General features: G+C 38.9%; 3 protein-coding genes across 7 annotated transcripts in view; 2 read left to right on the top strand and 1 right to left on the bottom strand.

Annotated features, from left to right (window-relative positions):
* The window catches only part of rbm18 (RNA binding motif protein 18), a 31,014-nt gene extending 19,691 nt beyond the window's left edge, over window positions 1–11,323 (top strand). Inside the window, exons 3-6 of one of the 2 annotated variants that reach the window (XM_011481874.3) lie at window positions 4,104–4,230; window positions 5,036–5,116; window positions 7,798–7,898; window positions 10,337–11,323. In XM_011481874.3, the coding sequence (XP_011480176.1) occupies window positions 4,104–4,230; window positions 5,036–5,116; window positions 7,798–7,898; window positions 10,337–10,523 (496 nt within the window). In that variant the 3' untranslated portion in view covers window positions 10,524–11,323. Of the gene's footprint in view, window positions 1–4,103; window positions 4,231–5,035; window positions 5,123–7,797; window positions 7,899–10,336 lie in introns of both variants that reach the window. The other variant, XM_011481873.3, reaches the window with a different exon arrangement.
* Window positions 11,324–12,145: 822 nt separating this feature from the next.
* On the top strand, window positions 12,146–26,359 carry lhx6 (LIM homeobox 6). Of its 2 annotated transcripts, none has more exons than XM_023960644.1 (8): window positions 12,146–12,943; window positions 13,876–14,055; window positions 15,495–15,616; window positions 23,285–23,502; window positions 24,137–24,237; window positions 24,328–24,423; window positions 24,694–24,868; window positions 24,979–26,359. In XM_023960644.1, the coding sequence occupies exons 1-8, from the start codon at window positions 12,866–12,868 to the stop codon at window positions 25,056–25,058; spliced, it is 1,050 nt and encodes a 349-aa protein (XP_023816412.1). In that variant the 5' UTR covers window positions 12,146–12,865; the 3' UTR covers window positions 25,059–26,359. The 2 variants fall into 2 exon arrangements, with proteins under 2 accessions (XP_023816412.1, XP_023816411.1); XM_023960643.1 differs by having other exon boundaries at window positions 12,149–12,943; window positions 23,282–23,502.
* morn5 (MORN repeat containing 5) overlaps window positions 26,185–27,696 on the bottom strand; it is a 31,980-nt gene continuing 30,468 nt past the window's right edge. For all 3 annotated transcript variants that reach the window (XM_023960646.1, XM_023960647.1, XM_023960648.1), the window contains exon 5: window positions 26,185–27,478. In XM_023960646.1, the coding sequence (XP_023816414.1) occupies window positions 27,366–27,478 (113 nt within the window). In that variant the 3' untranslated portion in view covers window positions 26,185–27,365. The remainder of the gene's footprint in view (window positions 27,479–27,696) is intronic.

Raw genomic sequence — 27,696 nt, 5'->3', positions numbered from 1 at the left:
ATAGCGATCAGCATCATCAACTGATTCAGAAAAACACATTCCTCCATTGGTGAGAGCTACATGTCATAAGTTGATAAAAAAACCACTTTTTCCAAAATGGCCGCTTTTCTGTTGATTTTATCTCCATAGCAACCATTTTATGTTTTGGTCCCCTCGGGAGGACGAACAGATTGACGTCAGTTTCGGACAAATCGGTAAAAGTAAACTTTTTGTTGTCCTTAGCAACAGGGGTTTTATGCTAACCACGCCCACATTCCTTATATGTCCATATCCAGTGTTTTTCAATGTATTCTGTTTCAGGCATTAATGCATGCATTCAATTTTCACTGTATTGTATTGAAATGCATGGGAGTTATAACACTGCGCCACTTTGCTAGCTTGCCACGCGCACGCCGTTCAAAATCTACAACTTCTAATTCCAACATTTTTTCCACAGTAGCTTGCCGTTGATGCCCAAAAAGTTTCGAGACAATCGATGAAAATTCCAACGACAAGTTTACGTTTGAATCCGGTGGTAAAGGTGTTTTTTATAGAAAATTCAAGATGGCCGCCTTTTCCCGAGGTCAAAGGTCGACGAAACTCCAGAGGTGAATGTAAACTTACGCTAGGGACATGCGAGTCAAATTTCGTGAAAATCGCTCGAAAAAAAGTTCATTTTTCCATATTGTGTAAAAACGCGAAAAACTCAAAATGGCAGATTTTGGCACAAAATGGCCGCCAAACCGTAGGTCGTGTCGCCATCACGTAATGATTTCAAAACTTTCTTTGGATATACCCGACAAAGTTATCTGGGTTTCGTTAGCCGATTCTTAAAAATAAAATCCGAAAAAATTTTTTTTTGCCGAGTCAGCACTTTTTTTTGCGATCGTTTTTTGTTTACCACGGCCACATTCCTTTATCGATTTTGTCGTATGTGACATCGTTTTGTTCAGTGTGGGCCAGGGTATCGCATATTTCAGTTTCAGGCTATTCCGATAAAATATGTGCGAGCTAGCTAAAATGGCGACGGTTGCGAAATCGCCACGCGCACGCGTTTCAAATTCTACAACTTCTAATTCCAACATTTTGTCCACAGTAGCTTGCCATTGATGCCCGAGAAGTTTCAAAAAGATCGATAAAAATCCCTAGGACGAGTTTTCGTTTGTATCCGTTACTAAAGGTGCTTTTTTATGAAAATTTAAGATGGCCGCCCCTTCCCAAGGTCAAAGGTCAACGAAACTTCATTGGTAGTTGTAAAATCATGGTCTTGGCATGTGTGTGCAATTTCGTGAAAATCGCTTAAACAAAAGGGTCGTTTTCCCATTTTGTCAAAAAACAAGAAAATCGCCATTTCTCTGTGTTCGCCACAAAATGGCCGCCAAGCCGTAGGTCGTGTGGCCATCCCATAATGATTTCATAACTTCTCTGGGATATATCCAACACGCGTGTTTTGGTTTCGTAACTGTATTTCAAAATATTTTTTTTTGGCCCCATAAGCGATTTTCGGCCCATTCATTTTTTTTACGGGAACGCTCGCTGTGATGTCATCGACTTCGGGGGGGTGACGTTCTCTTTGTCGAAAATTCATTTTCAATTTATCCCAGATGTGTGCCAATTTTGGTGAGTTTTCGGGTATGTGGCGGGGGTCAAAATTAAGCTCAAAGACGCCGTTAGTGTGCAAGAAGAATTATGGTCCTTGCAGTCTATGACTGCTGCGGGCCATAATAATAATAATGAAACGAAGCAGAAACAATATAGAAGTTTTTGCGGTAAGGATTTCCCATGTATTTCAATGCGGCCTGTCTTTTACTATAGGCTGGGCATGTCGTTTTGGCTTTAAACCCGTCTTTTGAGGGCTTTTTGGGGCTTTTTTGGGTTTTTGTCGTCATTTTTGCGACTACAATTTTGTCGTTTTTGCGATGGTGTTGTGCGTGTGTGTGTGTATTTTTGTTGCGTTACACAATTGTCGTGTTGTTTTGTGCTTTGGGCGATTTTTGACCCCATTTTTTGGCGTTTTGACGCGTTTTTTTGACGTTTTGGACCTTTTTGAGTGTTCGACCCTCGTACCAGTTACAATATGGTCCTTGCACTCTGTGAGTGCTGCGGGCCATAATAATAAACATTCGAAAAACAATATAGAAGTTTTTGCAGTCAGGTGGCCTATGTATTTCAATGCGGCCTGTCTTTTACTATAGGCTGGGCATGTCTTTTTGGCTTTAAACCCGTTCTTTGAGGGCTTTTTGGGGCTTTTTTGGTTTTTTGTCGTCATTTTTGCGACTACAATTTTGACGTTTGTGCGTTGATGTTGTGCGTGTGTGTGTGTATTTTTGTTGTGTTACACAATTGTCGTGTCATTTTGTGCTTTGGGCGACTTTTGACCCCATTTTTTGGCGTTTTGACGCGTTTTTTTGACGTTTTGGACTTTTTGAGTGTTCGACCCTCGTACCAGTTACAATATGGTCCTTGCAGTCTATGACTGCTGCGGGCCATAATAAACATTCGAAAAACAATATAGAAGTTTTTGCGGTTAGGATTTCCTATGTATTTCAATGCGGCCTGTCTTTTACTATAGGCTGGGCATGTCTTTTTGGCTTTAAACCTGTCTTTTGAGGGCTTTTTGGGGCTTTTTCGTGTTTTTGTCGTCATTTTTGCGACTACAATTTTGTCATTTTTGCGTTGGCGTTGTGCGTGTGTGTGTGTATTTTTGTTGCGTTACACAATTGTCGTGTCGTTTTGTTTGTTTTGACTTTTGACCCCATTTTTTGGCGTTTTGACGCGTTTTTTTGACGTTTTGGACCTTTTTGAGTGTTCGACCCTCGTACCAGTTACAATATGGTCCTTGCACTCTGTGAGTGCTGCGGGCCATAATGAAACGTTTTGTGAGACAAAAGTAATTTCCAGAAATGAAAATGTCATGTGCTTTATTGATATTTTAGGATTCTTAATTCTGTCTGATAAAAGCTAGGAACCGGATAATGATAAATCATGTAATAAAATGGTAACAGTATAACAGGGGTGGGATTCTATAAGTTTGCTTCCTTCCACTCCATTTCAAGCAATATTTATTAATATGTCTAATTATCCTAAGTTTGATAGGTCATTGTATGAATGTATAACTGATGATTGTATTGTTTTTGTGTTTTATTCTTATTTGATTGCTTGAAATAAACAATTTCAAATCCCAAATAAAATATATATTAATAAACGTTTTTTGATTAATATGGAGCATCTCCAGTATTGCCTCGTGCCTCAATTTTGGTTAAAATGATGGACAAATGTCATCAGTCATTAGTTTTAAATTTGAAAGTTAATTTTAGTTATGAACTACAATATTTCTTTCCCTTGGTTGTAACGTTGTAGTGCCTTTATAGATTATAAATGGACAGGATCTTGATTTCTTTTCTATTCCTCAATTTGTATTTTTGCTGCTTTCAGTGTAAACAACATTTAGTTTCATGAGTATTTGTTTACAATAAAATACATTGTTTTCGATATTTAAAATCTAAAATAGTCTGAATGAATTTGCCGTTCTGCTACATACTGAAGAATTGTGTGAAATACTTTGTCTATGTGGCCTTGACCCTGTTGCTTTACTGTCAGAAAAATATTTCTTCTCTATGACGACCAGTGGTCAGTTCTGCACACAAACACTGCGTGGCTCCTCAGTGACCACATGTGTCCTCGCCGCTTCTCCAACAATTCCCTTTGCAGCTCTACGCTGTTGGTGGAGGTTGTTTATGCAGAACTCGCCGCTCAGCGGGGATTTAAGGCTTCCTCTGTTTTATTCCCTCATTGTCCTGCTACTGTATCCTCAGCATTGTCTCAATAAAAGATTTACTGTCAATGGCCTGTCACACCTGCTGGCCTGCTGCTAAAAAGGTGCCAAAACGAGAGAGCTGTCCTTCTCATTAGCCCCATTCACTTGACAAATAACACAGTGGAAGTGATCCAAGTGACGATTTCACAGGCCTGTCCTGAATTTGAAACCATTCTGGGAATGTGCATCCTTAAATAGGAATCTAAGCTTCTATTTTTGTCAAATCTGAATGCTTTTTAACGGCATCTTTAAAGTCTTTTTGTCCCTAAAACGTGTCTCCTCTCTTGAATAATTCCTGTCTTGACAGATATCACCTAATAAAGTTATTGGAGAGGTTTGGCCAAGTTAAGCAGTTTGACTTCCTGTTTCATAAGTCTGGGCCTTTGGAGGGGCAGCCGCGGGGCTACTGCTTTGTCAACTTCAGCACCAGAGAGGTATGTGAAAAAGGGCACATCCCTCCTAACAGTTTCTTTTTTTTTCTGTTGCTGTTCAACATCTGTGACCTGAAAGTGTTGTGTCAGTCTGATATGTTATTGAGAAAAAGAAATCTCACTGACTCCGGTCTAACTTTGAATCTTTTTTGCACATGCTCCGAGCATGACAGCGGTTTTCCTTTTTGCATGCAGACAGGCAGACGTCGTGCATCAGATCAAACGAGCTCCTCGCCGTTAACTGTCACGGTCCTCCGCGCGGTTTCAATTGTCAGAAAACCCGTGAGTCATCCTCAGGCCGTAAAAAATCTCATTGTGCTTCTGGCTGGAGTGGAACATATTCCTAAAACAAAAACGGACTTGAAAGGAGCGCGTTCACAGCTTCGGCGGGCCGTATTTGTTTTGGAGTGTGCCTGAGCATCATGATAAGCATTTAGTTTCACAGCTAGGATCTATCAGTGGGATATGAATCCCTCCCTACAGGATTATACAGCGGAAGCCAGTGTTTATCTTCCACACTTTGACACAATTGCATTGGAGACACAGTTAGATAAAGAACTCTTAGTGATGTAATTTAGCATAAAACTACTTACTTGTTTGATTAGATGAAGCTGCATTTTGTTTTCTGCCACAAACAGCTCAGGCCTCAAGCTGGCAGGGATGCATCTATCATTTTTTTCCCCCCTTCATTATCATGACTAGTAATGATTTAATAACACAGTTGCAATCACCTGTGCTGATATATATGTATATATTTTTTTTTAACTTTTGCTTTTAAAGGCGATCTTTTGTTTGTGTCTGTCCGCAGGAGGCAGAGAGAGCGATCCAGTGCTTAAACGGAAAACTCGCCTTGTCCAAAAAGCTTGTTGTTCGCTGGGCACACGCTCAGGTGAGGGTAAGTATCCAGCCCAGCCCCACCTCTACAAAACAAAACTATTTATATGTTGTGTTTTATTAATCTGGAGTAAAAATATGAAAGTAAGGAATGCCTACTGACAGTAAAAACAAACTTTGTTAAATGTTAGACGATCTTTTTAAAAAGAAAAATCCTTCTTTTGAACGCCTACAATTGATCTGTGTTAAAGTAAAAGCTCATTTTTGTGATTTCCGATCCGTTTTTACGTTTGCGTATCGCCGCAGGAGCCGCTTCAGCGAGTCCTCAGAGATCCCTACTGCAAACTATGCCTGTCTCTTAACAATAGGCAGCTTACCGACGAAGGATGAAGGGATATCCTGTATAGAGACGAAACACGCCCAACACACACACAGAGACACACTGGAGGGAGGTGAAGGTTAACCCCACTCCCTCATGAACAACAGGCCGTCAGATAAATCTGCTCTCGGCTTCAATAGAAGGGAGCTCGGTGTATCACAGCATGGAAACAGCAACACGATTTTGCGATGTTTATTGTATTTTTTAGATGTTTTAATTTCGGATGCATTGGACACATTCTAGTGTTGGGTAAACAAGTTTCAAACGGTCAGCTCACAGTAGGAGCCTGCTCTCTGTATTGTTCCTGCTACTGGTCCTTATGGGAGATCTATATAAACAGGAATATTTGATTTTCTTTTAGCCTTTTGAGGCCTTTTTAAAGCCAGATCTTTGCATTGTTTTTCCCCTAATAAAATTCTAATTCCTTTGTTACTTTACAGCATTTTTGTAAATGTTTTAAGGTAAATCTGAAGCTAAGAGATAATCTAAAATAATCTATAAAATGCAAGAAACTAAACAAACAGTTTACAATCACCCTAAGTTATTTGTTTTTCCATTAACAAAGCTTACAGCAAGTACTTATTTAGTAGGGATGTAAAGAACAGCAGATACTTATCAAAAAATTGATATAAGAGTCACAGCACTCTTGGGTCAAAACCACAGATACAAATATGATTAAGCTTCTAAAAATGTATAAAGTGAAATGTCAAGTACCGTATATCATCGATTGTTGCCAAACTTTGTTTCTCTTGCTGTGTCTCTACTGTTTTTGCCTTTTTATGTACATATGATGCAAGCAAAAAGACGTCCAATCACAAGCTTGCTTCTACCAAGTGTAGTCAGTTACAATTGGCTGATGGTGAAGCATAAACTATATGACCCACTTTTATTTTAACTGCAAAGAGCAAAACCTTCTAAAAGACCTAAAATGCGAAGGTTTTATGGTTAAAGCTGTTATTTCAAAGACATTTTGTTTTTGTTGCGTGAAATAAAAAGTGCCACTAAGAAAAGAAAAAGTGTATATGTTAAAAGACCTTTTCATTTATAGTTTTAAATACCAAATCAATTCTAAATGTCTACATTATTTACATTTAGAAAAAAAAAGTGACTGTATTGTATCGCCACCAAGTTAGTTGAATCCTTTATGCATTGCTTTGTGGATTATATATCGAGATGCGGCTGGAATTGTCCCCCTGAATTGGTTCAGCTGAGCAGGAAGTTGGTTTAGTCCACTTTCACACTGCACTTCTGAGAGCAGGTTAAAGACTTCAGTGGACAAAACTGCTTGGAAACATCGTGCAGTTGCAGTGGCTGCTTGTTTGAAGGGTTATTGCCTGGAAAAAAAAACAACCCAAATAACGGCCCTTGTGGGAAAACTCTCTATATGCATGAATGAGAATCAAGAGAACATTAAAGAGGCCTAATATATATGGATTATTTACCTTCTGCTTACATTTCCACGTCTGTTACCGTGCAGTTACGAGGACATTAAGACTATTTACAACATTCATTTATTGTGTTGACCTTTCTCCCGTGGAATAACAAATAGTTCTTGAATGTAAAAACACAGACACAGCCAGATGTCCAGGAGCATTATGTCTTGAATTTTCCGTCATGCGGGCCTCGGGTTGTTTGCAAACTCATTACGGACTTATTGGCTCCATACAGTTCTCTATGCATCCACATGCCTTAGGGGAATGGGTGGAAGGGAAGGGTCGCAGATGACGGAATAGTCATTGTTTTACACTCCTTCTCCACCATGTATGCCGTTCATGTCATGGGAACCTATGTAAAAATGTCTTTGTTTGCACTTTTGTCTGTTTATGGAACTTCACCTGGCTTTGTGTTTGTGTTTCACCAACTACAGCTTTGTCTAGTTATTCCCCGAGATATATGTTCATTCCACCAAGCATAGAAGATAATTGTACCCATCGTATGATCCATACTTAGTTTAGTTTGTTTTTTAATTCCTTCTGTTCTCTCCACAGGTTGCAGGGTCTCTGTGTTGGCTGGTGGAGATGTTGGGAAGGTGGTTTTTGAGAGGAATGAGTGCAGATGTTGATTGTTGCTCGTCAGGTTGTCCAATTCTTTTCAGTTGTCTTTCATCCATTCACATGATTGTGTCCTGTTCATGTCCTGATATAAATAAGAGGCATACATAAGCTGAATGACAATCATGCTGCAAGTATTAACTTTGCTCGGATCTACTGCTTCCTTTGTACTAAAGTAAGACTAGGGAAGTTTGTCCCTCCTTGCTTCTGTCATGTCTCGATCATTTCTGGCTTTGCTTGTTATTTCACTGCTTTTGTTTGTCTCCCTCCATCTGCACCTTTTCCCCGACTTTGTAATGTTTACAGAAGTTTGAAGGTTTCCGTAATGACAAGACGATGCCTTCGAGCCTGGAACCGTCCAGCAGTGGTTCAACAGAGGCAGGATCCATAACCACCAACTACCTCAGGTTAGTATCAAAAGCATCCAAACATGTTCAGCATCCTTTTTTTCCCCCTTCCAGCCATGTCTGCACAACAACCAACACTTTTTATATCCACAAGCCTCAAAAAGCAGACTTGTATTGTACTTGAAAACATTGGTGTCACATTTTAGGGTCAAACTGAAGTTTCATTTTGTTTACTTAACGTAATATAGATAAAATATTACCCTGGAATAGTCCCCTCAGCTGTTGAGCTACGTTCACACCGCCCTCGGCAACGTGCGTTTAAGAGACCACTTTCAATGAAAAGTCTATGTAAATGCACGTATAGGGGTGTTTCGGGCTTCGAAAAGGAAATTATGTTTTTGGTTGTTTCGCTATTTGTTCTTATACCGCATGTTATATCACCATAGCAATATTGATCACTAATATCTCATATAGCGAGTTTTCAGCATATTGTGCAGCCCTAGCTAATAAGTAAAAATTCAAAATGGTTCATCATGTTATTTTGTTGTTTTTTTTTATGACGGAGGACATGTATTAAGAAAATTAAGCTTTAAATTGCATGTTTCCTGCAAGTTTCCTGCTCCGTTGTATTCTGATGCATCCCGTCCAAAACTCTAGCGTTCACACATAGCTACGCTCATTTTTAAGACCATTTTCGTGCTCCACACACTAAGCGTATTGCTATGGAACGCACTTTGAAAGTTAAACCATGCTGAACTTTGACCATTTTGGGACTCTGATTTGATAGTGACGTATGGCTGACGTCCCCTTTAATGCACAGAAGTGGCAATCGTCTGAAAATTGATCATGAAGGAGAAATTAATAATTGCAATTTGAACCTGACTGGAAGTATGACACCAAGTCTTTCATTTTTCAAAATAGAACTGTGAAAGTAAAAGTCTGAAGTAGGGCTGCACGATATGAGGAAAACCTGTGATAATAGTATTCAATATTGCGATGACGATATAACTTGCAAAATATGAACAAATAGTAAAACAACCAAAAACATAATTTTCATTTCACTGCAGTTTGATTTAAATAGGAGTCAACAAACCTTAAATTATACTCCAAATGAAACTAGTCTGCATGGGAGGTGAGCGTCTAACATAAAAGGGTTTCATGCTTCAAGCTGTCATAATATTGTTTTAGCATATTTAAAGAAACCAATTGTTGTGATTTTCGCCATGCATACTGCACAGCTTGATATCGTAATAACGCTAAATTTGCGATTTATTGTGTAGGCCTAGTCTGAAACAAGATTTGAGCAATTTGCACCACTTCGGCATTTTGCACCAAGTCTCTTTCAACTGTAGGTGGCGGACGTGCGCTAGTAAACAGTAGAAAAGAACAAGAAGAAGAAGAAGCCGCTCCCTGCTTGTCCAGTGTGAACACTGTGGGCTCCACGCCCGGTGTGAATATAGCTTAAAAGATTACTACAACTCTGCAGCCCAAATCAACTTCTCAATACATTCATTCAAAACAACAACAAAGTTTGAGTACAATTGAAAGAGACTTTTGTTTTCTTAAGTTTGGTTGAGCAATTCATTTCTGAGTTCCCAGGTTCCTGCCTGGAGCAGACAATACTCACAACTCTCCCTGTCTGAAGATTTAGATACTCAGAACAGAACTGGCACCATGAAAAAAAAAAAAAATAAGACTTACACAATCTAAAACAACTCCAACCTCAAACACGCCATTGTGGTTGAGGATTAAATTTAGTGTTACCACCGTTCTTACCCCCCTTTTTTTCTTTAGCAGAGGAGCTTCCATGTTCTTGCACTAGAGCTTTGTGTCCAATTTAATTGGAATTTTAAACCAATTTTCCAGAAACTGACTAAATTGTATTTGAAGCTTCTATACAAGAGCCTCCACTCAGGAAGCACTTCTTGTAAGCAACAACACTGTAGCTTTTATGATCAGTCTGCCTGCATTTATCGGTATAATTTAAAGGAATTGAACCTGTATAGAGCTAATTTAGTTATTTATGTGCATCCGCATTTAAATTCTCATTTTCTGATTTGAGAACTGCAAACTTGTTTGCGTGGGTCTTTTTATATCAGATGGTTAAAGCCGGCCGTGTGAATGTTTGTTCAGCGAGTGCTAGTTAGCTTAATTGGTGGGCTGCCACTGGACTCATGATGAATCTTTGCTGGTTAAAGCTAGACACCTTAAGATTAAATGTTTCCCTCCAAACTCAAACATCACAATCACAGCTACAAACTTTGTTTTTTTTTGCGACTCAAGCGTTCTACTTTCTCTCTCCACCTTAGTAGCCACTTTTCGTTCCTCCTTTCCTTCTGTCTCAGGAGCATTTCTGATCTTTCCCTGCAGCGTTCACCGTATTTCGTTTCAGCATTAAAATGCACGCGTTCCTCTCCTTTTTGTGCTTCACAACTGCATTTTAGGGTCTTCCTCAGCTTCTCTTGACCCGTTTATCCCAATTTCTTTTTCCTCCCCAGCACAAGTGCTAAGATACGTGCCATCGAGGCCAAGCTGCAGATGATGGAGCAGAACCCAGACGACACCAGTTTTTCAGGCCCGCCTGCTTACATTTACAACAAGCCGCCCGAGAAGAAGCGCTGGGAGCCCTACTCCAAATCCCACCACAGTCACCAGGGCCGGCCCTTCCGCAGATTTAGGAGATGACCCGTCCTCTCCCCGATTCTGGAGTCCTCCCTGCCTCCCAGTCTGTACTCCTCGGCTTCCCCATAGACTGTCATGGTTCTAGACCCCACACGACCTCCTTCTGGAAGACTTTAGCATCTGAGCAAAACTGTGATGGCGGCGAAGCACAGATCAGCTGGTTTCAGTTGAACGCGGGACCCATGCTGGACTGCTATAAGGGTGTCAGTCTTCTTTGTATGCAAGTTATTTATGTACGTATGAGCCAAACCATACACATCTGGAAGATTTGATGTTCAGGTCATGTTAATAAATTAAAAATAGATGTGTGTGATTTTTGAGGCTTTGATTTTTTTTTTCCTTCTATAGTTTCAAGATGTCACTTCTTTTTATTAGTACAGTTTAGGTTTAAAAAAAAACGGAAGCCACTTAGTGTCACTTTTTTGTGGTTACATTAAAGTGTACTTGTGTGTGTCTTTGGATTCCTGACTTTTTTTTTTTATATTTTCTTGGATTCAGATTTAAGTAACTGTACAGAATGGTGTATATATTTTTGTTTCCTTCGACTTTTCAATTTTTTGCTGAAATAATTAAATAACTGCATCTTTGTTTATTGTTTTTTACAACTGCTGTAATCCAACAAAAGTATTAACATATTATTTTTGGTTGATTTTTTTTTTTTTTTTTTTTTTTTTTTTTTTTTGTGTAATACCTGAGACTTCTTTTCTATAAGCAGGTTCAATTGGGCAATTAGATTATGCTGCTCATCAGTCCGATGCATAAAAAAACAAAAAAGTGGCTTGAAATAAAACATTTAAAAACTAGTTTTTTCCTTTTTTTTTCCTTTAAACTCTTTGTAGAAAAAAATATATACTGTGTGCCATCCAAAAATGATAATAATTAAGCCTTTGCTTTGGTCCCACATTTTCTTTTTAAAACGTGTTAAAGATCTCTTTTCTGAAAGGTTATCCACCAGCTTCAACTTAAGTCCTGCAGCGTTTTAGATGGAAATGAGCTGATTTATTATTCAGAACGGAAGGGAACTATATTTTTCCATGTGCAGCCAACAAGCTAAAGCCTACCTCTTGACATCAGCTAGCGCCTTATTAAACACTTCAGCCGTCAAAGCCCAAAATTTACTTTATATTCGACATTTAAGCAGAAGACTAAATATATTTCATGTTTTTTTCTTTAAGCATGATGCCATCATTTTTTTCTTTTTACAATTAATGCAAACGTTTTGAAGGGGATCATTTAGTAGGAGCAATATAACAATTAGGAGTATTTTTTAAAATGTTTGCGGGTTGCCAGATGCAGATATATCCTGTAATTATGAAGCATGTTTAGGATAAACCCGCAACAACTGGAGCGTTTCGTTTTTCTCTGCAAAGAGCGCTCAATTTAGACCATATTAAAAAAAATTAACATATTTTTTATTTTAATGTAAATAAATGTTTGGCCCTGTGTTTTTTATTTTCTGAAAATCTGGGTTTATGATCACCCGTTTAATGATTTTTATTCTAATTAATCAAATCAATTAGCTACAAAAGATGATTTTTCAAATAATTGGTTAATGATTATATAGCCTCATCTTTAAAGTCTGTATTATGAAAGTTTACTAAATGTTTCTAGCTTTTTGGGTCAACTCTTTAGTTTTAAAAAAAGAGTCATTTGTGTGCGTAAAAATGAAGCTGTTCCATCATTTCATATTTCCAGTGGCAAACAGAGGACAATAATGTAAGCAATCATGGTTTACAGGTTATTTATTTGCTCCGTGGCGGCCGCTGAATGTCTGAGACATCAACCAGCTGCAGAGCTTCGGTAAGTTTGTATCACAACCGATCCAAAGTGCGTCCAGCCTTCTCACGCACATGAAAGTCTTACCTCGCCCTCCCCCTTCTTTTTACTATAAGGCAGGCCAGCGAGCCGCGCAAACTTTCACTACCCACAGCTCTGCAAAGACACCTCGCCCGTGCGTTCCTGCTGCGCTCTGGTTCCGCCAGCTTCTCTCTGGAGCCGTGGAATTAAATAGAAAGTCGCTGCAGACAGACTTTACAGCTCAAAAGTGGAGTGAAGAGAAGTAAAGGACGAGATCTTCCCGGTCTCGATTGGGCTATTTGAGGGAGCGACAACCTAGTCACGCTCCGTCTCTGCATTTTTTCCATTTCTGTTGCGCAGATCGTTGCACTTTGTTGCATCTAAAAGGACAATCTTTTTTTTTTTTTTTTTTTCAAAGAGAAAAGTGGCTTTCGGTTACATTTACGCATGGTACGGATGGTGAAAGACCCGACGCCGTGCGCCGATTCCTCTCCTGATTCTAGGCACCGGGTTTGGACACATCTCCCGCTGTGAGGCTCCAGGGGTTCATGTACTGGAAAAATGAAGTTTTGTCCCCTCTTTCAGAGGGAAATAAGATTCTATCTGAAGGAATCCCCACCAAGCAGGTACTTATAACAGCTTTGTGCGTAAAAGGCTCCGACTGCAGTGTTTTAGGCCTAAACTGTGTGATGACATGCTTTCCTGAGAAATCTTCACCCTAAAGGAAATAGTTTAGTGCATCTTGTATCTGCAGTCTCGCGTCCAGTGGGTTTTGCTCCGTGACAATAATCGCTGCTCACCTGTGAAAAGAATTACAGATTTTAATTGCAGCCATTAAGAATCAAATTTGCAATTCTTCTGGTGACCTCTTGCTTTCCTCTGATTGACAGTTGAAATTGACACTCCGGGTCCCTCTTATCCACGGCGATCCAGGCTATTTGTAATTACAGGTAGTTGTGTGTGCTGACACCCTCCCCAGCTTCCCTCCAACCCCCCAATCACTACCCCTCTGGTGTCCTGGGTTGCATGAAAAAGAAAAAAAAACGATTACACTGAAAGGCATGGGTTAAGGGGGTGAAAGGAAAAATCAATCCAAATTGAAATAGCTTCATTAAAACGGGCATTTAGCAGGGTCCATTTAAACAAGTCCACGGGTATTTTTTTGTCGGGGCCACTTTATATAAAGCCCAGGAGCAGCTCTGTGGCTCCTCTGCGAATGTCACCTGACAGTTCTTCGTTTGAAGAAGAGGCTTGGAAAGTGATTTAGTCGCTGATCTGACCACCGGCGCCGCAGCGTGCCATCCACACGCGCACCCACGGTGAGAGCTGCAGTCCCTGTTTGCACGTTTGGTAATTCTTCAATCAGGCAGTGACCAAATGCGCACGCCACACAGCTGCTCGCCTGGCCCGCGCGCAGCCATGTGGTTGGAGTCAGCGGATGAAGTTCGAATGCGTCAATCAACAAATAAAAATGGCGACATCTCCAAGCGCGGATGGCGCAGCCCTGGAGAAGCTTGTTTTGTGTGTTTGCTGAGCTGTGCTGATGCGCTTTTTGCAGTCTCACTCGGAAGGAGAATCCCAGCGGTCCAACATGGAGCGGGAGGAGACCCGCTCGTCTCCCAGCACTCCGTCCACCCCCTCCTGCTCGCCAACCTCCACCGCCAGCTCTGTGCCGTCAACCGGGAAGAACCTGTGCGCCAGCTGCGGTCTGGAGATCCTGGACAGATACTTGCTCAAGGTGAGAGTATGACAAGAAAGGAACTTTCATGTTTACTTTATCTTAAATGCTTGTATCAAGACGCACGAGCAGTGGTTCGTCTTCTCCAAACAAACTGGAGAGTTTCATGTTGACTTTGGTATATTTTTGGATTAGACATGTTTGCTCTTCTGTTCTGGAATGCAAAGAAAGTCTTGACTTAATGCGCTCTGATGTTAAACAAGATTTAAACAAATTGCACAAGGCAAATCTCGAATTTTTAGTGGCAATTCCGACTTTTTTCTTGAGAATTAGATTCGAAATTAGGATTATTCAGGGAATTGTCCTTAATCTGTACAACCTCTGGACAGGCGGCACCTGTTTAAATCTACCTGAGGTTATCTACACAAAATGTGAGAGAAAAGGGGCTCTGAGTGTTTGGGGAGACCGCAGACACAACAAGGAAGTTTGGGTTTTACTGTTTTACAGCCTGTCTCGTGGCGCGCGCGAGCGCGCGTGTTTTCCATGAAAAGCACGTTTTTGAGGAAGTGTTAAAATTGTCGGTCCATTATCTGACAACACTTTGTTCTCAGTCTGTCATGATGATAAGACGGAAAGAAAAGGAAGACAACAACTGATGCAGGCGGGAATTTGAGGGCCACTTAAATTCTATTTTTTAGACTAAAGACATGAAGATTCGATTTAAAAAAAATAAAACGGTAAAATATGACAACTTTTTGGGGGCTTTTTATTTAAGCCAAAAAATAACAATGGTACTTTTTCATAATATTTAATATCATACGTTTCTTTTTGTAACAAAAACTAAAGCACCTCATTACTAAGTGTTCACCTGTATTTATTTCATTAATGGTGTTAGTTTAGAATATATTTTATCTGACTAAAATTACTAAATAAAATTCATGTAATTGGCTTGATTAAAAAAGAAGTGACAGCTTCATGTTTATGCGGTAATAACAACTTTCAAAAAATACATTGCATGTTTTTACACGTTTAAAATACAATGTTTACATTTCTTAAAGAATTCCAATTAAAGGAAATCCCTTTATGTTGGTAGATGATTAAGTTTAACAGTCGCTTTGGTTTGACTAATTTTTTTAGGAGCAGCCAAACCTATTCTAACTTTACATAAACGGTATTTTAGCTTAAATAACAAAATACTTTTTTTTTCTGTTTTACAAATGAAAAGAAAACAAATAATCACTAAAAACCACTAAGAATTTAGGGGTTACTGAATGTAAAGGAATTGAAAAAAGTTGTCCAACTATGGATGCAAATTGATTTAATTGTGTGGTATTTATTTATGTTGGACAATAATAACGTTTAGACCAAAAAAGACAGAAAAGAAACACTTAATTGAAATTATAATTATGTCTTGAATATTAAAAATAATCTCTTAATTTTTTCTGAGAAAAAAAATCCTGATGTCATGCTAGTTTTGATTCACCCTTTTTTTTCTGCAGGTGAACAATCTGATTTGGCACGTGCGCTGTCTGGAGTGCTCGGTGTGCAGAACGTCATTACGTCAGCACAGCAGCTGCTACATTAAAAACAAGGAGATCTTCTGCAAAATGGATTATTTCAGGTAGGGTAAGTTTATGGTCGCGTTTTCAAACTACCCCCCCCCCCCCTCTCTCTCTCTCTCATGCACCTTTCTGTCAGTGTCTCTGTTTCCGTTAGACACAACCGCCCAGTATGTCCTTCGGGAGGGATGAGGGCCGCTTCAATCAAATATAGAAAGGCCTTTTCAAAAAAATCCTCGTGCGTGTCAAAATAAAAGCCTCCGCTCCTTACGATGACTTGAAAGATGCGACATTTTGTTATGTCTAAATCCAAAAACGCACAATTCTCAATGGAAACAAAAAGCAAAGCCTTGGAGTGTTAGAAAAAAAACGGATTTTGTTTCTTAATGTTTAGAGGTGACGTTCGCCCTGAAAAGCGCAGGATCTACGTCAAACCAGAAATTAATTATCTTCCAACTCGCCTAATCTGTGCGTGTTTCTGGTCGGCCGCAGGTGAGAGATTCCCCCACTAATGATTGCATTAAACAGCAGCAGTTAACGCTCTTTAACATATTAGCTCGCGTGCCACGCGGGTGCGCGCCTTGGCCGCTTTATCACCTGTGAGGCACTTGAGTCAAACGGAAATCACCGGAAATACCAGTTTGAGTGCGCAGGCCTAGTTATCTGACTTTAGTAGGTTTCCCAAAGGAAAACAAAGTGTCAATTGCAAAATGTTACTATTTTATTTTATTTTATTTTATTTTATTTTATTTTATTTTATTTTATTTTATTTTATTCTATTCTATTCTATTCTATTCTATTCTATTCTATTCTATTCTATTCTATTCTATTCTATTCCTTTGAGATCTGTTCAATTCTAGTTCAAAATGTTGAATTTAATTTAGTTTTATTCCTTTTTCCTATATTCGATTCTATTCTATTCCCGATATGCTGTGTTTCTTTAATTGCCATGGACAATAATTAAAATGTTGAAATTACTACAAAATAAAACCATAGTAATTGTAGTCATAATAATTTTTGCAACGTGAAAAACAATTATAGCTATAATTAATTGTCTAAACTATATATGTTTAAACTATATATATATATATATATATATATATATATATATATATATATTTCAGATTATATTTGTCTATCAAATGCTTATCTTTAGGGGTTTTATGGCAGTGCAAGTGCTTTGAAAAGAGAATGAAAGGAAAGAATGTTGAATGTTTATATGATCGTGGTATGAGGCTAACCATCCTCACACCAGTTAAAGTTTGTCAGGCTTATTTTTATCAGCCTGAAGGGGATGAACAGAAACATGTATCCTATGTGTGAGCTGTGAAAGAACGTTGCTGTTTGTCTGATAAAAACCTGGCACCAAGCCACCAGTGAGGTTTATAATTACCATCAATTAGTTCTTCTCTATCCCAGACCCTTGGGCCTCCAGACCAGCAATTACACCGCCCCGAGAGTCTGGTCAACATGTTTCTAATCTGAATGTTACTTCTTTCTAAACTTAAAGCAAGAGAGAAAAAGTCACACTCTTAGAGCTATAAAGACGGAAATCATTTTAAGAGGATTCACTGAAATGTCAATTATTTTTGTCATGAACACACATCCGTGCTCTCAACACAAGACATACATTCGCTGACCCATTTCTGTTTATTGATACACGTCTGTCAGCTGCCAATCATTTCACAATTTTTCCTGTCAGATTGAGAGATTTTAGTGTTTGCTTTCCCAAACCATAGACATATTTCTAACTGACCTGCATCCTTAAAAAAAAAAATCACAGAATTCCTCTGTTCTGCCTGTAATCTTCAATCTGAACTGTGTATCACGTAGACTGAGCCACACAGACACATTAAAGTATCAATTCATGTCAATTTTTTGAAAGCGTGTTTAAATATATTTATCTAAAATCCATGCAATAAATTAAATCCTTGATAACTGTTTAGGGTTTAAAAGAATAACATTGGGACCTTATTGTTCTTGAAAAAAAAAAAAAGTTTCTTCTTTGTGAGGTGATGAGGTAAAAGTGTGAGCCAAAATTAGATAATGCAATGTTCGTTTTAACTCTGACTGAAGAGATAATATCATAACTGTGTGTAGTGAAGTGAGGAACACCAGTGGATTCTGGGAATTATATTTATCTTTATACGAACCTTCAATAGATTTTCATTGTGCGTTAGGCCTTAAAGTAAATTAGGTCACTTTAAATTCTCAAGATTACTGGAAATGTATCTTATTTCGGGAGCAAATAAACAAGAAAACTAAAGAAAATGGCTCATTGAATATAAATTAAAGCTGTATTTGGGATTATATAATTTTCCTAATACCTATTATGTGGAATATATCCAATACAAAGTGCAAAAATGTAACAGAATTGTTTTTTTTTTTGCTTTGATGGCTTTATGAGTTCCATGTCTTCATTTTTTATATCAAAAGTGATGTTCTTATAGGACCGCTGCCCTCACAGACTTGTAAATATAAACTGCAACCAGCGATCTGGTCAGATTTAAAGTCGACTAAACACCGGTGAAAGTCCAGATCCTCTGGGCTTCTTTCAAACCTCTGGAGATGTTTCCTCATCTGTGTCAGCCTCTCATCTGGCTCAGGACTGACAGCTGCTTTAATAGGGTGTAATAGCAGGAAATCAGAGTGGGTTTCCCTCTGTGTGCATGTGTATGCCTGTGCAGGAGTGGGGCTGGGATTATGTGAGCCTTCATGGTGGAGGGGCAGGTGGGGGTGAACAGGATAGGGCCCCCGCTGTGCCTCTCAAAGCCATGTCAGGGTTTGGGGGTTTGATCTCAGATACATACATGGGGTGAAATGTTTCTTTATCAGCCTCCTCCTCCCTCCTTTTACCCCGTTTGCTTGGAAACCTCATCCATGTCCTCGAGCTGCAGGCCACACAGGAAGTTACACTAATCAGGCGTTCCCCGGGAAACCCACACTGTAACCAGAGTCCGCGAATATGTAATGAACTCTGTGGGTGAGATGTGCACACATTTAGACCCCGATCTTGTTGTATATAACTTTGTTACTTTTGCTTCAAAATCATCAACCACCCACCTCTGATGAACTGGTGACATCTCCATAGCAACAAAGGCAATAGGGCAGAGAGAGAGAGCAGTTGGAGTTGTAAGAAGTCAATGGATTCAAATTATAATAAGACATCTGTCACACAGTTCAACACATTTAAATAAAAACTGCTTGGTTTGAGCATTGAAACAGATTATTCATGTTGAAAAACAAAGAAAAGTGCCTGCAGTCTCAATTCAGAGAGGGAAAATGTCACAGCTTCTCTTTTGGAGGGGGTGAATTGGTGAAAGCCAGGGGAAAAAATTGATAAGCTGTTTAAAAATAATTTGAGATAATACTTCCTTTGACCCACATCTTACATTTAAATGCATACATTAGCTGTACAACTCAAAGCCACATAACCAGATAATTATTTTAATAAATAATAAATAACGACTTTGAACAAATTATTTTTTACAGCACATCAGAAACTATTTTTAAAAAATGCCCTCCAGCTACTCTGTCAGCAGGTGAATTAGTGTTTAACAAAATCAAATGAAAGTTAGGTGAAAGAAGGGCTGCAAAAGGAGTTCTGAAGGAAGAATAGAGCTCTGTGAGCCTGCGAGGACTGCTCCAACATAAACACCAGGATTTTGGTACATGTGTTCAAAAAATCTGAGGTTAAAGGAAAGGATATGAAGATAGAGGAGGAAGTTAAAACATGGGACGATTTGCAGCTTTTCTGTGTTCTGTCTGGGAGCATGGAACTGACAAGCTGTCACGTCAGATTAGCTCTAATGTTTCACAATGCCTCCTTCCTTACAGTAGAGGCAGGCAGCAATCCTCTGAAAAAGGGTTGAGTTGAAAGACTGTTCTGCAGCACTCAAGGTTGTTTTGAGTTCTCTTGGCATTGTTTCTAGGGCAGCTTAAAGACCAATGAAAATTTTGTCTTTGGTGTTTTTAACATGTTCTTGTAGCATTTTTCTCATGATGAAGATCATATATGACGAAATTTGAGATTAAAACTGTGTTTCTGAGTATTTCTTTATTCAAACCGTGGTGAATCAGGGTCAGACAAAACTCAAAACTGTATGGCTGGATGGCTCCGATATTGTTTCGCATTTTTGTTACATCATTGATGTTAGGTTGGGGTTGTGAGGGGCTGTAAGCTAGTCAGAGAGAGAGGGTGTAAACAAAGGGATTATGGGAAGTGACTCTGCGCCAACAGTGTCGTCCAAAAATCAGAGGCAAATTTTTAATGAACCCCTGCTGCTCTGCAGAAACTATGTCCCAGAAAAAGACATAGTTCATCATGATTTTGCCTAAAAAGCAGCATAATCATAAGGAAAAGACCACTGGAAATGCTTTTACAATAGATCGAAAGTTGATTCGAGTGGGACTTGGTTGGAAAGTCTTAGGAATTGGTTGTGATAAAAACTAGGAAGGAATGCAGATGCAGGAAGCTGCATGCAGATTTTTCCTGGTAGCTGACTTATCCTCCTCTAAACTACATGCATGAAAATGAAGCTTCTGGGTTCTGACACGTGAGGTGGGTTATGAGCTTGTGAGATGTCAGGATTGTAGTGCGCTTTTATCCCAGACAGAGTGGGCTTGAGTTCACTGAAACACTGCCAAACCCACTTACTTGGCAACGCACCCCCTCCGTCCTCCTGCCCCTTCTCTCGTCTGCCATTGACGTCCTTCACATAGCTGCTTTTCTCAACACTACAGCCCTGCCTCAGTCACTTAAGCTCTCCTTCTGCGCTCCTGCTCCGCTCACATTTCCCTGAATATGGCTCGTGTTTGCGCTCCAGAAGTCAACCCTTTGCCCTTGATATCCGAGCCTGCTGATGAAAATGTCTCCACTTTTAGCAAGCATGAATTAGAAATCTGGTCATACAGTTGAATAAAAGGTGCCTGTTTATGCCCCTTCCCCCCATTTCCCGCTTTCAGACTACTTACAGATCTATCCTCCTTCTCCAGACTTGGCAGCTGCAGACCCCAACAATGACTCTTAGCCTGACTGTATCCATCTCAATGCAAACACCCATTCAATCCCATAATGCGTTCGCTAAATGTGGAGCTTAATCTCTTTTTTTTTCTAGTGTAAAAAAGGCAGCTTGTATAACATTAAAGTTGTACAAAGGTGGGATTTTATTTGCAGAATTCCCCAAATAGTGCACAGTATTTTCTGCGTGTAAATATTTCTGTTAATTTAACTCTGTAAAGCCCACTAAATCAAAGATTTGACAGAAAATTCCAAATTTAAGAATTAAGATGTTTTTTAAACCCTTTTGCTGAAATTCACAAAAAGAAAAAATTGCAGTCAAATTTTTTTTTAACGAAATATAGATAGTATCAATTATGACACGTTGGGGGATTTGGTACGTTTTTGCTCACAACAATATTAATTAAGATGCAAAATATTGTCATGAGTGTTTAGGAAAAAATCTCGTTATTTATCCACTGTCTCAAATTTAATACACACATTTTTAATGTGGTGCAACTTTAGTAGACTTAATTATTAACACATTTTGTATTCATTCAATCAAGCATGTAGTCATAAGAAAAACTATAGATGAGTTATTCTCACTATAAAGTTTTGAAAACCAGCAAAACTTTTCCTGTCAAAAGTGTTTTTGAGATTTCATGGAAGCCGCTATTTTAAAATGAGCAGGGAAAGCCCTTCTACTGCCCCTGGTGGAATGCTGTTGAACCATAGTGACGAAAACATGGACCAAATTATATCCAATGGGTTTTTAAGGAAAGTTTAGATCATGCTAATGAGATAGGGGTCTCAGAAATGCCTGTAATAAATATGATACAAATGGGTTTAAAAACACACAAGCTAGTTCTAGTTCACCTATGTCTTACTTCAGAGACACTTTGTTGCCTAGTGCAGGGGTCGGCAACCCAAAATGTTGAAAGAGCCATTTTGGACCAAAAAAAACAAATATGTCTGGAGCCGCAAAATATTAAAAGCCCTATTTAAGCCTTATAATAAAGGCAATGCATGCAATATGAATCTATATTAGCTATATTAGCCTGCTATCAAAATGACTAAGTTGCTACAAATACATTATGAGCATTAACAATTAAATGTTTATTTACTGCAGTGCATTCTGCGGAGAACGATGCGTCACGTGACTGCTCTGTTGTGCAAGTTTAACTTCATTACAATATTAATAAATTATGTTTCATTGCTTTCATAAAATTAAAGAAATGAAATAAAGAAATCCAATTTTTTATGTCATTTTTATTTTGAGGATTCGAACAAAAAACAATAAAATGGAACGTGCGTGACGTGCCCCTCTCTGGGAACTAAACAGAGTGCAATAAAACGCAGCCTGCGTTTATAAAAAAGAAAACAACAGCCTTTTGAAAAGGTAATGTATATAAAATGAAATTAATACAGTTAAGTTTGATTTCTGTGCAAATGCCAAGCAGGTCAGTGCAAAAGAGGGTAAAACGCAGCAGCATCCTCTTCTCTTCTTCGCTGTACATCTCTGCAAAGACAGTCAGCTTGCGCTCGAATGACAGAACAGCTTCAGACATTTGCGGCGCAGTGTTTTCCCGCCCCTGGAGACTTTCATTCAGCTCGTTTAGGTGGCTTGATTTGTCACAGTCATATCCACCAAAACGTGCAGCTTTTCGAGCCAACCAGTATCTTGCAGTTGCGGGTAGTTCAGGTCTTTGCTTTTAATGAATGTCTTCACGTGTTCTAAACAGACGACAAAGTGACGCAAAACGTCACCCCTGGACAGCCATCGGACTGTGTTGTGTAGCAGGAGATCGGAATATTCGCTTTCAACTTCATCAAGCAATGCACGGAACCGACGGTGGTTCGATTTACATCAGCCACCTGCCTAGCGGTCCGCCGCCCTGCTGGTAGAAACGTGTGTCGCAGACTATGACGCAAATATTCGTTGACAGAAATGTTGAAATTTAATATTTATTCTACACATTCTTACAGCATTGGAAAACGTTAAGAATGTTTGTGTCATGTTTTTCCTCCTAAAGAAACCATATTAAAACATAAAATATATTTCTCTCCCCCATCTTTTTACATTTTCAAACATTTTTGAAAATGCGCATGCGGCTCCTGAGCCGCGTTTTGCCGACCCCTGGCCTAGTGTGTATTAGTCCAGCCCTCCAGTGAGGACTCGGAGTCCGACAGTTTAGGTTTGACTGCACACAGCATTATTGTTGCTATCAGTTACAATATGGTGATCTGGAATTATGTTATCTGAGCATTTCCTCATCTTCCACTGTGCTTAAACCCCCCCCAACTTAAGTCAGGGCAGATTTGCTCCCCTGTGTATGAGTATATTTGTGTGTGTCAGGGCCTTCATGAATCAGGCAGGAAATTGCAGGTGTTGGTTTGTTTGCATTCAAGGCTCAGCTTGCAGCCGCAATCTGGACTCTTTTCTAAAAGGCCATATCCTCCTCCAAGGTTTCTTCTTTAAAGTCTTTGAGAAATACCAGAAGTTCAACCTTTAAAAACACTTTTTTTTTTCTTCAGATACTGTAGGGATGTAAGTGCATGCTTCCTGTTTTATTTTTTTGTACTTGGGAACTACTATTTGCTAAACAGAGACATGATCTCAGGTCTTCTGGGAAAATTTTGACCTGCAAATGTTGTGTTCAAGATCCCATTTCTTATCGTGCTTCACTTCTTCCCCTCGGCCTTTGTTTTCCTCTTCTTTCTCTCACAGTAGGTTTGGTACTAAGTGTGCCCGATGCGGGAGGCAGATATATGCCAGTGACTGGGTGAGACGCGCGAGGGGGAATGCATACCACTTGGCCTGTTTTGCATGCTACTCCTGCAAGAGGCAGCTGTCCACGGGAGAGGAGTTCGGCCTGGTGGAGGAGAAGGTCTTGTGTCGGATCCACTACGACACCATGGTGGAAAACCTCAAACGAGCAGCTGAGAGTGGTACGTTTGAAATGCTTGAGTTACTTCACAAAAAATGATTTAATCCAATAACCATTTCAAACACATTTAAATGCAAATATTATAGGAAAATGTGGCATACTTCTTTCTGATTTAGGTCACTTATTTACAATTTTATGAGGTTTGGCAGTACTTCACTTTAAAGAGCTGAAGGTTTGTGAATTAGACGAGTTTATAAACGTCTTTGTGGTTTAGATACATTTCTTTGCATCCAGACAAAAAGTTTTCTCCTTTAGGTGATAAAAATTCTGAAATAGGCTAAATTTGACATAATTTAAAATACAATTTAAATACAAAAAATGGCTACTGTGAAAAGGAAATGTCAGCTAGAATCAACTCGCATCATTCCCCATGTCCTAAAATCAATTCACGTAATCTTAATTTAAAAATAAAAGTTGTTAAATGTTTTGCGAATACTGATTCTCGCTTTTTATCCTTTTTTTTAGTTTGCGTACTTTTATTTATCTTATAAAATCTTTCTTTTAAGTGTTTTTTTTAACCTAAAATAAAAAGATTTAGGTAGCGAAATTGAAATAGTTTTTGTTTCTGTTGTGCTGTGGTGTTGCAACAGAAAACTTTTAGTGCCGTAAGGGGAATTTTTTTGGTGCTATTTTAGGAAATGGCATCACATTGGAGGGAGCAGTTCCGACAGAACAAGACAGTCAGCCCAAACCGGCCAAAAGAGCACGGACGTCCTTCACTGCAGAGCAGCTCCAGGTGAAATTATTGGCCTCCTCATTCCAAAAGCGCTCTGGCTTTGTGGCTGACTTGAGGCAGGTTTTTAACCGCATGCTTTCTCATATTCAGATCATGCAAGCCCAGTTTGCTCAGGATAATAACCCAGATGCCCAGACGCTCCAGAAACTGGCAGACATGACGGGCCTCAGCAGGAGAGTCATACAGGTCAGTACTGATTCAGATTTATGCTTTTCAGACTTCTCTTCTAAATGTATTCATTTTGAATATACTAGTGCTGATTTTTATGTTTTCATGAATTTTTGTTGTTGTGCTTTTATTTTGTGCAGCACTTTGCCAAGGTGGTGTGTTAAAATGTTGCAGCTCACTGTGGGTTTCTGTAATGTTACAGTTCTGAGGATTAGCATTTTCCCACACACCCCGGCCTGTCCACTGCTTTTAGTTGCATTATTGTTTTGATCTGTTGCATCTTCATAGGTGTGGTTTCAAAACTGCAGAGCAAGACATAAAAAGCACACACCCCAGCACAGCGGGGCTCCGCAGGGTCATCCGCAGTCCAGGATACCCTCATCACTACCCGACGAGCTGCATTACTCCCCTTTCGGCAGTCCTGAGCGCGCGCGCATGGTGGCGCTTCATGGCTACATCGACAGTGAGTTGGGCTTTGTTCAGAAACCTGTCAGATTTATTTCTAAGTGTTTTCTTTTTTGTAAAAAAAAAAAGCTCATAAAGTTTTTTTTCCTTTTAACTTTTTTTTACCAGGTCACCCCTTCTCCGTCCTGACCTCTCAGACACTCCCTCACCAGGCCATGGCACTCCCTCAGCTCCCACTCAGTCGCTAGCTTGCCCCCCTGACCTCTGACTTCTGGATCCATACCCGCAATCTCCTATCACCGCCCTGAACTCACTCAAAGATTGCGCAGGAGTCAAAAGCCGCCGGGAGCCCTGTCAGCACGTAAACAAGGAAATTAACTTGAGAGACAAACCTCAAAATGTTCTCATTTTTATATGGACACTGATCCAGTTGCCAACCCATCAGAGGCGATATAAAGACGTTGATAATTAGCAGGAAGTCACTCACTACATTTTCCTCCACCCGAGGGACCGATTCTGCTTTGTACAGTATTTTCCATTCGATTCATCCAGCTTCTCAGCTGAAGATAAAGGGACTTCTAAAGGAATGAAACTGATAAAGGAAACTGGACTGAAGCTTCCTGAGTGCTGTCTGAAAGCTGTTCATCAATTTACAGTAAAGGGGATGTGCCGGAGGGGCAGGGCAGAGAGGTAAGACCCCTATGTTTTCTTGCTCAGCAACCGTGAAGGAAACCCAGATTTTAACAGAAAGTTGTTTACTTTTAAAATGACCATTAATGTAGGGACTTTAAAAAAAACAGAAGGAAAATTCCATAAATTTCTTTGGGGGTGATTTTTTTTTTTTTTTTACTAAATGAGGTTGAGAATGTGCCTTATCTAAAAACTCTGTTGATTCCTAGAAATATTTTTTTTGTAGACAAATAATGAAGGCATTAATAACACTTTTTACCATCTTGATAGAAAACTAAAGGAAAAAAGTATTTTGTTTAACAGCTGATAAAAAATGGAATAAAGCACAAGATTGGGCCTTGTGTATTATTAAAGTATGATGGTTGTTGTGATAAAAGCAAACCTGAGTTTATCATTTCAGTTATCTATTTCTCTTAAACTGGATTTGTTACATAAGCACCCCGAATGTTTAATATCACCAGTTTATAATTTATGATGTTCTTGCTTCATTGTTTCCACACAATGAGGGACTGTGTATTGGTACAATATGGGCAGTAGAAAGCTGATTAAGTTTGTACATAGTAAGCTGAGTGCTGATGATGGTGTGTGTGTGTGTAAGCGTGCGTGTTTCTGTGTGCACTGACAAGTGTGCGTCTGTGTTTTTGTGACATGGCCATTGTGTGAAGAACAGGATCCACCAAAACCTCAAATCCTTTGTATTTATTGAGTTGGTAAATCCCTGTAAAGCACTTTTCCCCTCTCAAAGATGAGTTTTTTTGACAAAAAAAAGTGAAAAAAAAGGTTGACAAAAAGGTTTACTGATAGACTGTGCTTCATAAATGTTTTGTGTCATACAATGCAATAAAATAGAATGTTAAATCTTTTGTGTGTTTTTGAATTATTTATGTGGAACGTTTGCCTCTCCATTCTTTTGAAACATCAGTGTTTGAAAATGTTGCATTTGTATTTTTTTTTGCAAAGTTAATAAATTAATCAGTGGTTCAACACATTTATTTAACAATAAAATCGTAAAAAATATATTTTTTTCACAGTGAAGCCACATAATTATATATAACAAGGTTTTTTTTAAATAATTTACTGCATTTATGACAAAATATGATATTACTAACTACTTTCCTACATTATTTGAATGTGCGTTTGAGTGTAGTTACTTGTGAAAAACAGACACCATAATGTCATTAAGGATTAAAATTGCTTATTGTCTGAACCCCTTTGTCAACATGAAAACATGTTTATTTGTTCTAAAACCAAAGTAAAAAAAAGCTCCAAATAAATAATTATTAAGCACCAGCAAAAGAAGAAAAAATGTACTAAACATCAGCTACCTGTAATGGTTTCTGTTTAATCCAATTTTGTTAAAAATCTTTTTTTAGCCCGAACAACTAAGATATGTTGCTGTCTTACAGTCTTTCTCCTCTTCATTCTATGAACCTATTATTTACATTTGTGTGTCTGAGCCTTCAAACTCTCTTGTACGAGGTAATTCCAGCTCCTGGACTCAACTAAACATCTGGGGGATGACACACAGCTAAAACTGCATGTGTGCAGCTGGAACAAACAGGAATTTAGATCTTTGACAAAAAAACACACAACCTCTTTTTACAGGAGTAGCAAACAAATAATTAACAGTTGAATTAAAATCTGGTGCAACTCCACACAGTAACGAAGGAAAGTGAACGAATCTCTAATTATTTCACACTCCAAAAGCAAACTGTACACACATACAACTAAAGATGTAGCATATGTGGGTAAAAGGAAAACACGTTTTGACTAAATCCAAAAGACCATTTCTTCTTTTCCTCATATTCTTGTTTTGGATGTTGCTCCACAGAGGACGGCTGAATTTGAAGTAATCAAACAGGTTGTCACATGATGTTGCTTTTCTGCTCCACTTTGACTGAAACGAGCTTCTCAGGACCACCACCGTCACCCCAAGCCTTGCGACAGGTCCGCACAATCCACTCATGTTCAGAGTCATCTGTAACAGAGACATATAAAAAAGAACAGCTAATGCAATTGCTGCTTTTGACATTATAATTTCATATCTAAACAGAAAACATTCACATGTAAAAATGCTGCAGAACATGAAGGTTGTTCGTAATTGGAATAAAAAAAATGTAATATTGAAGTTATCAAAGTACATTTTCATAAACACTTACAAAAACCTCAGATTATCTAAAATATGAAAATCAATGC

The sequence above is a fragment of the Oryzias latipes genome, chromosome 12 (assembly GCF_002234675.1).
Source record: "Oryzias latipes chromosome 12, ASM223467v1".
Taxonomy (NCBI): Eukaryota; Metazoa; Chordata; class Actinopteri; order Beloniformes; family Adrianichthyidae; genus Oryzias; species Oryzias latipes.
This window is presented reverse-complemented; position numbering and strand designations above follow the sequence as displayed.

Bases quoted from the DNA above. Each gene is read 5' to 3' on its own strand.
- lhx6 (XM_023960643.1), top strand. From the start codon at position 12,866: ATGTACTGGAAAAATGAAGTTTTGTCCCCTCTTTCAGAGGGAAATAAG. The intron at 14,056-15,494 runs GTGAGAGTATGA...TTTTTTCTGCAG, and splicing joins TGGACAGATACTTGCTCAAG to GTGAACAATCTGATTTGGCA. The intron at 24,424-24,693 runs GTCAGTACTGAT...GCATCTTCATAG, and splicing joins TCAGCAGGAGAGTCATACAG to GTGTGGTTTCAAAACTGCAG.